The sequence below is a fragment of the Antechinus flavipes genome, chromosome 1 (assembly GCF_016432865.1).
Source record: "Antechinus flavipes isolate AdamAnt ecotype Samford, QLD, Australia chromosome 1, AdamAnt_v2, whole genome shotgun sequence".
NCBI classification, from domain to species: Eukaryota; Metazoa; Chordata; class Mammalia; order Dasyuromorphia; family Dasyuridae; genus Antechinus; species Antechinus flavipes.
The window spans coordinates 223,229,420-223,245,776 of record NC_067398.1 but is presented as its reverse complement, the minus strand read 5'-3'; the positions used below and the strand labels follow the sequence as shown (position 1 = coordinate 223,245,776).

The 16,357-nt window shown below is 33.3% G+C and overlaps 1 protein-coding gene across 10 annotated transcripts in view; it reads right to left on the bottom strand.

The window, feature by feature from the left end:
- Nucleotides 1-5,185: 5,185 nt before the first annotated feature.
- CDC14B (cell division cycle 14B) overlaps nt 5,186-16,357 on the bottom strand; it is a 99,453-nt gene continuing 88,281 nt past the window's right edge. For 7 of the 10 annotated variants that reach the window (XM_051996748.1, XM_051996742.1, XM_051996780.1 and 4 more), the window contains one exon: nt 5,186-9,820. Coding sequence is in view for 8 of the 10 variants with exons in the window: in XM_051996742.1 (XP_051852702.1) it covers nt 9,781-9,820 (40 nt within the window). In the remaining 2 variants the exon portion in view is untranslated. The remainder of the gene's footprint in view (nt 9,821-16,357) is intronic. The other 3 variants (XM_051996752.1, XM_051996745.1, XM_051996784.1) reach the window with 1 other exon arrangement.

Genomic DNA, 16,357 nt, shown 5'->3' with positions numbered 1-16,357 from the left:
TCTAGTTTTTTTTTTTTTTTTAATTTATAATAACTTTTTATTGACAAAACCCATGCGAGGGTAATTTTTTTACATTATCCCTTGCACTCGGTTCTGTTCCGATTTTTCTCTTCCCTCCCTCCACCCTCTCTCCTAGATGGCAAGCAGTCCTATATATGTTAACTACGTTGCAGTATATCCTAGATACAATATACGTTTGCAGAACCGAACAGTTCTTTTGTTGCACAGGGAGAATTGGATTCAGAAGGTAGAAATAACCCGGGAAGAAAAACAAAAATGAAATAGTTTACATTCATTTCCCAGTGGTGTAGCTGCTTTGGGTGAAGCATTAGTAATTTCTTTCTTTGGGTGTAGCTGCTTCTGGCCATCATTTATCAATTGAAACTGAGTTAGAAGTGAAATCCACTTCTATCAGAATGCATCCTCATACAGTATCGTTGTTGAAGTGTATCATGTTCTCTTGGTTCTGCTCATTTCATTTAGCATCAGTTCATGTAAGTCTCTCCAAGCCTCTCTGCATTCATCTTGCTGGTCATTTCTTATAGAACAATAATATTCCATAACATTCATATATCACAATTTACCCAGCCATTCTCCAATTGATGGGCAGCCATTCAATTTCCAGTTTCTAGCCACTACAAACAGGGCTGCCACAAACATTTTGGCACATACAGGTCCCTTTCCCTTCTTTAGTATCTCTTTGGGATATAAGCCCAATAGAAACACTGCTGGATCAAAGGGTATGCACAGTTTGATAACTTTTTGGGCACAATTCCAGATTGTTCTCCAGAATGGTTGGATTCATTCACAACTCCACCAACAATGCATCAGTGTCCCAGTTTTCCTCCATCTCCTCCAACATTCATCATTATTTTTTCCTGTCATCTTAGCCAATCTGACAGGTGTGTAGTGGTATCTCAGAGTTGTCTTAATTTGCATTTCTCTGATCAATAGTGATTTGCACAATCTAGTTTCTTTTAAGAGTACTGAATATTTGAGAGTTATATAATTTCTGGTCACTAAGGGTGGGCCAATTCTTTTTCCTATATGAAAATGGTTCACAAGTTAATTTCCAAGAAATAACTAGTAATTAGGTTAGATATGTCTTTACTTTTCAAAAACTGATGGTATGATTTGAAGGCAGTAACTTGTAACAGATCACAATTTTTGTTCAAAGATTGGTTTTTGTTCAGGTATACCATCTGAACTGACAATTGCCTATGTTAAAACAATGATTTTAATTGATATATCTGTAGTAGTAACAAATTACTTATGATCTGTAGTAGTAACAAATTACTTATGATCCCATATAGATAAGTGCTACAGAAACACCATTTTTATTTCTCTACCGAGTTTTGACCACTGTTTCCTGTATTCAAGTAATTTTCCCCCTTTTAATACAAGTCATGTTGATGATCGGCACCTTAGGAACTAGAAATCTGATATTAACAATGAAAACAGTTATATGGTGGTTTCCTCTCAGCATTATGAAGAATATTTTCTGAGGTCAGTTTTCAAGTGATATCAAGCTGATTTCTCCTCCCTAAATCCAACTGGTTGTATGTGGGATATATATATATATATATATATATATATAATTTTTTTTTTTTTTTACTTAACTACAATTGCCATTTATTCAGCAGTGGTAACGGGAGGCAAGTGGTTGAATCTTACTGATAAGTGTGTCACAAGCAGCCTACATTTTATGGAACTGGGAACATCTGAGAACCACATGGTGGATCTCAAGTTCAGATGTTTCGTGAATTGTAGATCAACTACTTAACAATTCCACTTCCAAGTGTTTCTAGTCCCATATTTGCTCATGTTTGTATCAGAAGCCAGAAGCTGCTGAAATGCTTTAAAAAAAAAAAAAAGGTACTTTTAAGAGAGGAAAAAACAAGATGCCGTGTTTAGGAAGGTTTCTAAGCCTTTGATTTATTAATCAAAGTAAAACGCTATGCAAACTTTGCCATATATTGTTTCACTTTATTACTCCTAAGTTAGATTTGGGCATTGTGGGAGTAGTAGGGACACATTAGGATCTAATCAACTGGGGGTGATGTATTTTTACACAGTACACAAATGTGTTTAGTATAACCTATAATGTGGTCATTCTTATTAGGTAAGAAAATTTGATGAAGCTGCTTTTTAAAAATTACTAATGCTTCAACAATTTCTCAAGTCTGCAACAAATCTGCAGGACACTTTCTTGTGGAAAGAAGCTTTTCCAAAATGACAATTTTCTTTTTCCAGTTGAAACAGACATGATCAAGATGAGGTGTAGGTCATCACAAGACTTTAGTTTCTTGTAATTCCCTAACAACATTCCTGATTCACGATTTTGTATTGTGGCCAGTTTTTGGTGGTCTCTTAATTTATATCCCAGGACAATTTTTTGTTAAAATCAGGGAGTGTTGGGTATGATGGTCTCTAGGACCATAGGTGCCAAGTACAAAAACATGACATTTATATAAATGGCAGTGGACCTATTCAGAAATGGATGAGCTGCTATTCAAATTTCCTTTTCACAGTATGGTTTCAAGCTTGTCTCCAAGGGTTAGTCTAGGGAATTTTTGTCTCATCTACTTAGAAGGGGCAGTAGAAATAGTCTTCAAGATACTGAATTCATTATTTGGTCACGGGTTTCAGTGCTACCTTTGATCATACATTTTCACTTAATAGGTGAGAACTTGGCATGATAGCTACCAACAATTGTTAAATTCGCATCACATCTTTCAAAAGCAGCCAGGACTTAAAAGCCACTACACTACTTCCTAGTCATTTCATCCAGTCTCACATCTCACCTCAGATTAAATGCAGGAGAAAGGGAGAGGGAAAGGAGGACCCCAACATAACCTCTCACTTGAAAAACCCACGATGCTTTTTCGTTTGTTTTGTCTTTATTGTCCTTAACCAAAATAATAAAATCCTCAGAAAGAACTGTCAGAAATATGTATAAAAATTTATGACCAAAGAAATACTACCCAGGACTAGGCAATAACTTCTTTCAGTAGAAACAGTTCCAAGTTAAGACTATATAACAGACCCTTTAACTCTCAAAAATATGCTTAATCACTTGATTCCATTTTGACTTCCCCAACAAATGGTGCATTTGATCATTTTAAATATCTTACACCATCACAATCACATGTAATTTTATTACCAAAATATCCTGAATACCTTTTACATAAAGGTTATGTTATCAAAAAAAAAAAAAAAAAAAAAAAAAAAACAAACTGTTGAACATCTCTGATAACCACTTAAGTAGTATAAATTATTTTTCATCAGTATAAATTATTTTTCATCAGAATTTAAGTTTACAAATGTTACATTGTTTAAGTAGCTATATAGTTATATATCTCTACACAAAAAAAAATTGTAGGTATTGATACTACACATAACCTGGCAGGGGGAAATAATTTCAACTAGATCCTGAATGAAATCAAAAGAGATTTATGTGTGTTGTGTTATTAACAGGAAAATATATTGCTGAAGGGCATAACTAGAGTCAAGGATACCCGAGTGACCACTGATTTAACATCTTTCATCTAATAACTTAGAATGCTGTTTTCCAGATATTTATGTAACAACTGATTTTTTATGACAGCTGACTAGGAGAAACTACTTTTTAATCTTGCTCAAACCAAGAGCACTGAGCAATGAATTTAACTATTTGAGTATGAGTTTAAGCTACATGCATCAGCGGTAAACCACTTTTGTGTTCACCCACTTTCTATCTGTCCTTCCACCAATATTAAATAGCTGTCAAGTTCTGAATCCACACAAAACTCAATTTAGCTTTAGGATTTGCACCTTCAGTGCCTAAATTTCTGGCTGAGTATTCAAATGATGAGTTGGCAAATAAAACTTAAATGACCTGGTCATTTATTTCATCTGAAAAACAGCCAAAAAGTGTTCCATTAACCTGACATTCAAACCATTTTTTTTCATTCCTAAATAAGTGGGGTGATCGGTGATCAATCTTAAGTGTTTGAAACTTTTTGTCATTGATATAGTGAAAAATATAAATGTAAAAATGGCAGATAGCTATAAAAATGTTATTAAAAATAAATTCCTATTCCCCCAAGAACTTCTGGTTTCATGTATTTCATTTCCCCCTTAACGTATTTAATAAAATAATTAAAAATAAAAACATCTTCAGTTACAAACGGGAAGGACTTTTTCTTCAACCTTTATTCAGTCCAATTAACAAGGAACATCAATTTTGAGCAGCCACCTTAGAGATAATCTAACCCTCTAAATAGGTGGTTTTGCCCAAGGTTACACAGAAATTATGTTGGCAAAGCTGATATTCAAGCCCAAATTTTCTGATTACATCCAGCTCTTTCTCCCAAACCAGTGTGTATTCAAGAAGTGCCTGAGTTTTGAGAGTCTTAGGTCCTTTCTCACACTTGAAAGCACATTGATCAAATATTGGCGTTGCATCGCAGATATTTTCTCATTGAATCACCATCGTTTCCTGATGGCCACAAGCCAAATAAGTTTCTTCTATTAGAGTGTCTGTGTACTAAACATTTTGTCTTCCCATAATCAAGCCAGACTATCTGGATGATTCCAGAGGTTGCTTGTTCATCCAGAGTGCACTTAGAAGTGGGCTAAAACAAAGATTCACTACAATGATTGTTTAGAAAAGCAATGCCAAATAAAATAATTCTTTTCCACTGCTGATTTGATTCTAGCTGTATCTCTATACTACACATATCAAGAGTATGCTACATTTGGGCAAGGGAGACAAAGCATAGTGTAGTGGAAAGTCAGGGGACATTATCTAATACTATTAACACTCAGCAGTGTTGGTCAAGTCATTTTATATTTGCTTTTTCCTTTGTGCAATGAGAGTAAGCCTAAATGACTTCTAAGTTAGCTTAAATGATATGTAAAACACCTTCTACCCAGTTTGTGATTTTATGATCATTTGACCTGACCTTAAATATTTCTATTAATCTGAATTATTTCCTAAAAGGAAAAGATCACATATTACTTGATGCCAGAATGGCAAGTGTTCACTACAGGATTTTAGTTCAATAACTTCCTTAGTGTAAGATGCTTCCTGTTCTTATTACCTCAGGAAAATGATTTGTGAGCAAGGCTACAAATGATGAATTTGTTCTACAATTTCTGATAATCGGTAACGCAATTTTAAATTAAGAAAATAACGCAGTAGTTTCTGGTTAATAGTTTTAATTGTACATGATCTTAGGCATACAATTTTCACTATTGAACATTTTATATAAAAATCAATTACAATACAAGATTTTCAAATGAGACAATACTTATTAAACTAGCTAGTTTACAAGACATTATGAAGCTTTACCTGAAAAATATTTTAAGTAAAATAAACATTCACTCTACAAGTTCCCTCTGATTTAAAAAATGAATAGAAATGTACATTTCAATTTAAAAAAAAATCAAGACAATGGTTAAATAAATACTGATTAATCAGTTACACTTGAAAACTTTTTATAACCTATATATGAGTGCACATTTAGATAAGTCTGCAAATTATTAATATAAAATTGCAGTACTCAAATCAGATGAACTGAGCTGCTGTCACTATTTTTTCCTTTCTATGAACTGGAAATAATTTTCAATAAACTATTGTGTCCAGTCTTTAAAAACATATCTGCAGCATTTCCATTTAGCAATATGGAGAATACAAATATTTGGAGAGAAGAGGTGGGAGAACTAACCCCACTCATTATTTGGTGAGAAATAATTTTCATTATGAAAGAGTAAAGAAAACACTCATCAAGGTCATGCTAAGCAACAACTATTTAAAAAAAGATTTTGATAAAATTTAACAGGATTGAGGAAGGGAAGGGAGGATATTGTATGAGAAAGGGTTAGAAATTGAAACTTTTTCACAAACTTCTTTTGAGGAAATAGCTTGTTGCCCATAAAGAAAATGTAAATCAAACGAAAGGCATTATCCTTTGGGCCTGCCTTATAGGAGAATGTCTCCCAAGAAAGCAACAGCTCCACAGTGAGCATCACAGTGGATCGTACTTCAGTCTCAAATGTAGCCCCAATCATTCTGATGGGGAAATTGACTCCTAACTAAAAACATGGAGAAAAGAATCGAGGTAGAAATTTTGGAAAAAATTTCCCAGGAAATTCCCCATAGGAAGGGAGTGAGGGTAAGTGTTAAGTTTTAGGATTACATAATTGTGAAGTTTAGGAGAGCAACCACACTGGCGGACAAGAAAGGCTACTTGTTGTACTGAGGCAATGCTTGGTGAAACCATTATTCATAGGTAGTTTTAAAAAATACTTTTAAAATTTTAAACCTGGCAGATAAGATGAATCTATCTGTAATCTTCCTTTTCGGCTAAGGGTTTTATAGATTTGTTTTTTAAACTTTTCTTCACTTCCTATAGGCAGATTTTTAACACTTCATTGATTTGGTGGGGTTTTTTTTTGTTTTTTTGAGAAAAGGAAGAGATAATGAAAGTTACTTTCATAGTCAAAATAAATCAGATATATATTTCTAGTTTTGAAAATTTATTTTAAATTTCACTATTTCAGTCCCAAAGAGAATGCTTGGTGAAACCATTATTCACAGGTAGATTAAAAAAAAAACTTTTAAAATTTTAAATCTGGCAGATAAGATGAATCTATCTGTAATCTTCCTTTTCAGCTAAGGGTTTTATAGATTTGCTTTTTAAACTTTTCTTCACTTCCTAAAGGCAGATTTTTAACACTTCATTGATTTGGTGGTTTTTTTTTTTTTTTTGTTTGTTTGTTTTTTTGGTTTTTTTGAATAAAGGAAGAGATAATGAAAGTTACTTTCAGAGTCAAAATAAATCAGATATATATTTCTAGTTTTGAAAATTTCTTTTAAATTTCACTATCTCAGTCCCAAAGAGATTTTTAAAGATGTACTAAAAATATTTTAACTTGTTTAATCATGAAAATGCAGAGTGGCCAAGAGAATCTAGTAATGTTGAGTATACTTTTTGGTTTTTTTTTTTGGGGGGGGGAGGAGGTGGGGGAGAAGATTCTAATAAATTTCATCATGGTACAAGAGCAACACATGGGGAATTTCCTTGACCAATACAAAGTGGCACATCCACTTCAACTTAGGTTCTTTTTGAAATGCCAATATTAAAACATCGATAAGTTAATAAACTTACTCAGAATAAGTACATAATAAAAATTGGACTTGAATCCAGATCCTATTATTTCTGTGGCTAGTTTTCTATCCACATCTTTAGGGAAGACTGGGTATCACTTTGATTAGGAAATTTTATCTCACAACTCTTTATGTTTAATGCTTCTATAAAATGGGCTTAAGAGTAAGAAACCTTAGAACAATTTGGTTATATTTTTGGAGATCAAAAAGCAAAAAGAAACAAAAACAAACTGACTCCTAACAACAGGAATCTTTCCAGCAGCCATTCCCAGATGCTTCTTAATCCCAAAATATGTCGTCCTCCCTCCACTCCCACCCACATGCTCTGTTGGCTGTTTTGTTTGGCATATACCAGCTCAAGTCACTGAGGGCGGGCCAACAAAGAAATTCTTTTTAACCAAACTCAGACTTCCTATGACTAATTCTGGTATGAACAAAGCAGATGAACCTAAAATATGAGGGAGAAAAATCCTTCCGATATTTAAAATGGTTAGAATTTCAAGAAAGGCTGAGTTGAGGGACTCATCATGTGATGGCAATTTGGAGGCTGAAATTTATGGTAGAAACAAACATTTCAGCCAAGATTCGCCAAAAAAGGAAAAAAGAATTGTCTTAACTAGTCTTGGAAACAAGTTGCTCATTTTGGAATGATGGAGAGTAAGAGATTTTCCCATTTTGTTTTAAAAGGCCAATAAGTTGAATATGGAAACTATGTTTTAGATTTTAGTCTGATTACATATGTGATTATTAATAGAGGAAAGTCTTTAAAGAAATGAAAGTCAGAATAAAAAAAGAGACCTGAGAACTGGAGGCTTAGTTTTATATTCGTTTTTTATAATTGTGTGCTTCTCTCCTCTCCCCTCCCCCCACCATAATACAGCAGAAAAGTTTTTCCCCCATATCGCCTACAGAGGAGGAGCCTCTAAAGGCACAAGGGGAATTCTATCTTTAGTAATAGTCAAAGTCCTAGCAGCCACAGTTTCTAGTACTACCCTCAAATCTTTAGGATTATTTTGTGCTAAACTGCAGGAATCTATGTCAGCTATCAATATTATCGGTGTGTTATATGAGAATTGTATGAGAGAATTAACCTCTTGCCCCCCAAATGAAGCCACTGCTCTAAAGTTTTTTTTTTTTTTTGTTCATTTTTTGCATTTACAGGCTATAATTACAATCATCCTTCAGGCCTAGTAGGGCCTTTTTTTTTTTTTTTTTCTTTTAACAACAGCTCTTAAAAATAAATTAGATATAAAAATAAACATGGCTGACATTTATTCTATGCATTTGTATTATATTATAAAAGTATCCATTCTCTACAAGATTTCAATGGTCCAACTTCTCAAACTGGATTGCCTGAAACTGGTCTAGTGAAGTACACTTCATTTCATGTGCATGTGGAAAAGAAATATATGTGAATTCAGGATATTCAAATATTCTTTGCCATTGGGCCCCCACTGCTATAAGATACATCAAGTTTTAAATTAAATTTCTGTAAATTTTTGTCATTTAATATTCACAAAATGTACTCTGCTTCGTTAGTTTGAAGGCACTATACAAAGAGTTACATTTTTGTATACCCTAAATAAAGGCAGTAAGTGAAGTCTCCATATTTACTAATAACTGAAAATCCATAGATGCAAGTATACATTAGTTTGAAACTAAGGAGATCATGATGATAAGGGAAAAAAATCAAAAGCAGAATTCAACTAAAGCAGTACCATAAGAACAATTTAAATCACTTGGTAATTTTTGTTTTGTAAAGGGAAAGAAGCCACAGTATTTTTTTTTTTTTAAAGAAAAGTTTTCTGTTTCTATTACTGGGCAACTAAACAGTGACCAATCACAGGGCACTATATACTTACTAAATGGTCTTAAAAATGAGAAATGAACTTATGCAGCATTTGAACTATTTGAAACCAGTTTTCCTTCTTGACCTTCTAAAACAATGATCATATTCTTTCTCTAGTTTTCAAATATTCTCTGAAACAATCACTTTGTACCAAAACACATAACAGTGTTTATATACAGTTACTAGGTAAAACACTTTTTGGTGGAAACCAAGCAGTTTGGTGGTATTTGGTTAATTACCATGAAATAAATCAAATTATAGCAAATCAAGAAAAAATACACTTTCAATAAAGCAGTTTCCTTTTACATCTTAATAGAAGATAGCAAAGACAAACAGAAAAATATACAGAAGCTTGCCTTGGATTCTCCTTTTCTTTGGAGGCCAAGAGCTAAAAATGATTGCCATCACAATTTATACACATGCACCAAACAGACTCTTGGACCCTCTTGACAATAGAGGGCTTCATATTTACACCTGAGACTAAATTTACAATACATGACTTTTGTTTGCCACTTCAAATATTTCTTCACACAGAGATTTGCGTTCTCCATCAAATCACTGGCTTCAAAACTCAAAGTATGAATAAATTCAACGAATTGAACTCTTGTGTACATTTTCTTCATTGACCAAGTTCTCTTAGCTGGAAGCAACTAAAATTTTTTTTTTTTTTTTTTTTTTTGCTTTTTGTTTGGTTTTCAAACAAATTGTGCTGGGTCCTATAGTTTTCCTTTTTCTAGAAGATTCCTTCAGTTCCGGCCACATTTTTTATTTTATAAACTTAACGCAAGACTGCTCTAGTCCTTGGAATGGAGGGGCTACTGGGGAAACAAAACAAAACAAAACAAGCTATTTAAAATGTGTAAAAATGTCCTGTATTCATATTACTGGTCCAAAGACAAAAATGATACACAACATTCTAATAAAAACATTTTTGCCAATACATGTTAAAAAATATCAACATAATCTTAAATTTTACAATGTTAAATGTTATAACTGTAATATTTTTAATGTGGTACAATTATTAAACATAAAAGAACAACAAGTGATTCAATTCTGGAAGAAAAAAGCATTATAATAATCAAAATGCCGTGATTTATATAATAAACACATTTAATACAAAGCATTTCTTTTGTTTACTTCCCCCTCTTAGGAACTAGACTATAAGAAGAGAGAAACTGATATTTTTGTGATATCTGACTCTTTGTGACCTCATTTGAGATCCTGGCAAAGATATGATTTTTGGTTTGTAATTTCTTTTTTCAGCTTATTTTACAGAAGAGACAACTGAGGCAGATAGGGTTAAGTGACTTGCCCTGTGTCATACAGCTAAGTAAGTGTTCAAGATTTGAATTTAGGTCTTCTTGACCATGTCCAGCACTCTATATCCACTGAGCCACCTTTTAACTACTCCAGTAAGACTAAGTAAAAAATATTAACTATTTATAAGACAGAATTAGGAAATGGAAAAAGGCTGATAGCAAATCAAAGAACACATCTCCCCCTTCTTGTGAAGTAGTATTTGGATACACTACCATCTTTAGTGAAATCCACTCTCATTATGGAAAGGCAGAGAGGTCTAATCTGGACACTATAAAGAAAAACTGCATCTCAAAATATTGTAGATTGTTCTAATTCCTCTCATATCACTTAAGTGCAACACAGTAAAAGAGTTAAAAGGTGGGGAGGGAGGGGGGAAGAGGGGAGAAGGAAACAAAAGAAAGGTTATAAAAAGCAAATGCTTTAACTGGATCAATTTAAAGTTCAAATCCTGTCATGGAAAAAACAGATTCTGGATGACTGCCATCACTGATTAACACTCTAATTTCCACTAGAATAGTTTTTATTTAACTTGCTCATGTTGGGTCTAAATTGTCAGATTTAGTAGTGAAGTTAACTTTAAGAAGGTGATCTACTGACTTTGCCAAGCAACCAGATCCAATATTCATTACCTCCTGCCATTGGAAAAAAACAATAGTCAACAAGCTAATGATACTGGCATTGTTATAATCAGATGCACTTTGACATCTAATCAGAATAGCCAGAAATTCTAAAGTTTCAGAAGCCATGATACTCAAGATTTATATCTGAGTTCCTACCACCACAAGGCAAAAAAAAACAAAGAACCAAGGTAGTGACAATGAAGGAAATGTCACAACTAGGAAGTCTTTTAGTAAAGAAATCAAAAAATGGAAACATTTCCAAAAGAATAACTATTTAAATTTTATAATCAACAGCACTTAGGAAATTTTCTTTATTATAGCAAGCATGTAAAATTACATTCATTCAGTGGCAACACTGAAATTATATTCATTCAGTGGCAACACTGATTAATCAGGATAACCTGGGTTTTTATTTTGTCTTTGACACATCCTGGTTGAGTCTGACTATGAAAGTCAATTAACTTCTCAACATTCTAGGCACTCTCTAAGATAAGAAATTGAACACAAGATATATGGTAGAAAGTCTTCTCACTAAGAGCTCCCTACACTAATGAAGTCACAGATAATTTGAGTGAATAAGCTAGGAAGCAAAAACCAGAGGTAAATAAATACTATGATGACCTGAAAAGACAGATGTTAAAAGAAGTAACAAAAATAGTCTTATAGTAAAACTGAATGAATTTGTACATAGAATGGCTTCCTAGGAAAATCAATGATGCTTGACTATGAAGACCTTGTAAAGAAAAAGATTTTTTTAAAACAGAAGATCTACCTGAGAATCAAAATGAAAACAAGATGATGAAATAAGATTCCTGAAAACTTATTAGTACTACAAGAGGTGATCTACACTAAAAATCAGTGTGAAAATTCTATTCATTTCCTAATGAAAACTGAATATAGATAAATTTTATGTAACTAGCTAATAAATGGATTTAGTCACTCCAAGAAGAAATGTTTAAACATTCTTGCATATCAAGGGATCAATATATTATCACTTTCATTCTGAAGATGTAGTGAATAGAAAAGCATGTAACTCATATCCAACCTAACACTTCAAAGTTAATTGACTGTTGGTCAATCTGCTGACTTGCCACTTATCAAGGCATGATTTAAATGTCATTTCCTTCCATTTAAATTTCTGCAGTTTATCAGAAGCTTGTGGCAAAAGATTTACATAGCTGTAGATATATGAGTGTGTATACACATCTTTCTATTGTTCATGCTTGAAATGTTAAACATAGTGGGATTTCCTCTAAGATGATGCATAAGTAGAGAGGGAGCTTGGCTAACACAGATGTTTTATTTTTTCTCTCAAACATAGTAGATAATTCTTTATCAATTTGGCAAAGAAGCTCTCCAAAGTTATAAAATTCTGCAACCTGAACAAAACCAAGGGTAAGTCATTTTGTGAATTTCAATAAGAGCATTTATGGAACATCTGAGCATGAAAACCACTTCATAAATAGAAGCAAATAAGTGATAGAATTACCATGTAAGTAGAGCACTCATAGATATAAACACATGAATTGCATATCAAGAGAAAGCCTCAGAGACAGAACTATCAATATAAACTTCAGCCCCTGAGGAAGCTACCTAAAACCCCAGGAGAACAGGGTGTGATTTTTGTTATAAATCTTTAAAACAGATGCCAACATTTTAAAATCCTTACCTTAGCTGATGACTAAAATAAGTATGATTATACACACATTTTCCCCCTCCAAAATTTAAATTAACCAAAAACTAGGTCACAGGTTTTTTCCTTTCAACAAAAGATAGTAACTATATTTCACATAAATTATTTTTTCAGGATGCCTGTATGGTTGTCTTAATTTCCAGAAATTAATCCTTTGGGTAAAAACAAAACAATTTGCCTGTACAAATACAGGCAAATAAGAAGCAAAGAATTGATTAATTATGTGGATAAGTAGTTTTTCAAAACTCCTGCTTTGTAATCTATTTCTCCACTGCCCCAAATTTCCTCCTTTCAATGAAGATTTGAGTAACTAGTAAGTCTTCTCACAGCAATGCAAACAAATGTGTTTGAATCTTTTCAGGAACGCAACTCTGAACCTCCTAAAAGGCAACCATCTCTTTTCTTAGATGTCAGAAGTCGCATTTCTTAATTTGAGTTCTGCTCTTGATGCTCTCTCTCTCTCTGCTGGATGTGTTGTTTCCTATCAAGTGAGTTAGTTCTGCTGCAAAATGGCCACTGGAGAAAGAAATCCTATCCATGCCCCTGCTTGCCCTCTGTTAGAAGCACAAGGATCATAAAAAACTGCTCCTGATTTCCCTACTTCCAGAGCAGGCAAACTGAACTAACATTCTCTGACTGTGTCTTTTTATTTGTGGGGACAGGGGCTGCAAGGTTAAGTTACTTTTCCAATTCACACAACAAGTATGAATCCCATACTTGGCAAGTAGGATTTTTAACTCAGTCTTCCTGACTCCAGGGCCAGTGTTTGATCCATGCAACCTAGCTGCTCTTAGATCAAATTCTTTTTGATACTATTTCAGAAATGTGGCCAAAATTCAGCTCACTGATCACTAACCCACCTTTCCATTCCTGTAGAGAAGTTTCTTCAGATTTTGCAAATGGATAGCAGAATATAAACATGTTTTTGTACTTTAATATATTAATATATACTAAATATATTAATACTTGATTGTACTTTAATATGTACTTTGTTATCTGTTAATAATAATTATATATGGCTCTCTATCCACTATGCCCCTCAGACAAAGACTGTTAATCTGGTTTTTTACTTTCTATTATTTACATCAATAGAGTGGAGAAGAACAAAACTCCTCCCTACATTTATTATGATAAAAAATGCATTTAATGTTAATGAAATGGCTAAGCCAATTCTGTATGCCCCCTTTAAAATTGCTGAATTTATCTATCCATATAGACCTTTTCTTCCTTTTACTCTCACTCAAATAGATACAGGGTGATGTTCACAAAATTCCTTCTCTTGGGTTCTATGTGCTCATTTAAGTAGTTTATTTCTAACATAGCTCTGGAAGAAAAGTATTATTGGATAAAAGCATAGAGTAGGAATAAGAAATGAGTTTTTAAAGTATCATGAAATGATTTACAGTTTCTTAGACTAAAAATACTGCACTGAGAAATAAGGCTTTTTGAAAAAACAAACCAAAAAAACCCACCCAATTTCTATGTCTTTGAGAATATAAATTAACAAGGAAAAAATAAGCTATTCCATTCAACAAAAAGCAAGCAAAGCGATCATATTTTGCTGTTTTTCTTTTCAATTAGAGTCTACATGGGAATTTTTAGGGGGATGCTAGTATTGCAAATGCCCAGTGAAGCAATCCAACCATCAAAACATTATTCAATTCTTTCCCCCTGTAGCTTCTGCGTCCTTTACAACATACCACCTGTTTCAATATATTTGATGAAACATATGAATTTCCACTTATACTCTTTGTCCTAGGTGGTACAATGAATAGAGAGCCAGGCTTGGGAGTCAGGAAAATTCCTTTTTTTGAGTTAAAATCTGATCTCAGACACTTACGATGTGTGATCCTGGGCAAATCTTAATTTAACTCTGTTTACCAGAAAGAAATGATAAACCATTCCAGAATCTTTGACAAGACAGACCCATAAGGGTCAAGAAGAATAGGATACAACTGAAACAGGAGAACAATAGCTACTGGGCTTGTTCTAACATGTGAATTTCATCTCTGAATGAGGGCTTTGGGAAAGCAAACTCTCTTCATTAAAGAGTATCACCAAATCCCTTATAAATTATGACCTTGCAGAACGGCCTGGAAGTACAGCAAGGCTCACCACCCAATGAAGCATGGCTAGTAGATTTTAGAAGTAGTAGTTGAAGCCAGATTATCTTAATCCTGAAGGCCAAGTGCTATCCACATTCAAAGAGGGAATTAAGGATCAAAGCACAGCATTTTTATCTTTTCTTGTGATGTTGTTTGCTAACATTTTTCCCCCTTGAGTTTTTTCTCTTTGATTTTTTTTTTTTTTTTTTTGCTCAGCACGACAAATAAATATATCTGATTGCTTGCTGCTTTGAGGAGGAGGAAGGGAGGGAGAAAAATTTGGAACCCAATTAGAAAACAAAGTTTTTCAAAGATGAATGTTGAAAACAATCTTTGCACATATTTGGAAAACATATAACATCATTAAAATTTTTTAAAAACAATGCTGCACTTTCTTGAGGCCTGTAATACATATGTTTGCCTTTTCATAAATGTGTCTGTTAGGTATGGGTCTAAATTGAGTTCCCTCCATGATTTGGTAAACAACTGGAATCAGAATTTAGATCTTGCCTAAAAAGCAAAGTTCTTTTTAGTATGTGACATATTTGATCTCCTCCTGATGTTAGTTAGTGCATATTCAAGTCTGAGAAAGAGAATGATGTACGGTATGAATTAGTTGGGACATAATAAAAGAACAGGTAGGTAGAGAATTAGCCTTGGGAAAAGAGGATCTTAGTTCCAATCCACTCTGCCATTGGGCAGATTCTGGGCAAAATCATGCCTTTAAAAAAAAAAAAAAAGCTCAATAGTAATGAGCAATTAAAAAAAAAAATCCTAAGAGGGTTACTATATAGAACTTTGTACTTTGCAAAGAACATATATCTCATCTGAGCTTTATAATCACCCTATAATAAAGAAATATTGCATATTATTTTACAAATAAGAAAACTGAATTACAGATAGAGTGACTGACTCAAGGTGACATTAGTAAGTAGCACAACCAAGATTTGAAGTTAGATTATTTTCTTCAGAATGAATTAGATTTCTACTCTATTCCCTCTGTCTTGCCAGACTATTGTCTCTTCAATAATAACTCTTCTAGGGTTATGTTAAGAATAAAGCCTACATGGGATAAATGATATGGATGTTACATTAATTTTGTTATATAGTTATTTTTTAATTATGGGAGGCTAAGAAAAATTGCTAAATTCAAACTATTTGACATAGCTTCTGAGTGAGAAAAAGAGAATAGTCACAAAGGAAAATGCAGTGAGAAGCTTATTTCATCCTAATTGTCCTACATCAGCTATCTCAATAATCTGGACAATCTCACTATCATAGGAAAGAGTTCTTTCAAACCTTAACAAAGAGCTCTGAGATCACTTAGTAAGAATCCCTGAGAGCGTAGTCAATTCCTACTTAAAAACATGTCAAAAATGGGAGCTCAAAGTTCCTACTGTCTACAACCCATCTACGACTAAACAAAAGCATGACAGAACATTAAAAGTTTGAGAAGTTCATAGTACATTAAAAAAGAAAGGCAGCTTTTGAGTATTTTTTGGTCCCTGTAAATCTACTTCTTCCCAGGTTAATTCCAATTCCAGTAGTGGACAGGTATGGTCCAAAAAACTGTGCTAAAAAAGCAAAGGATGGATCTTTTTAAAAAGGTAAGACTCT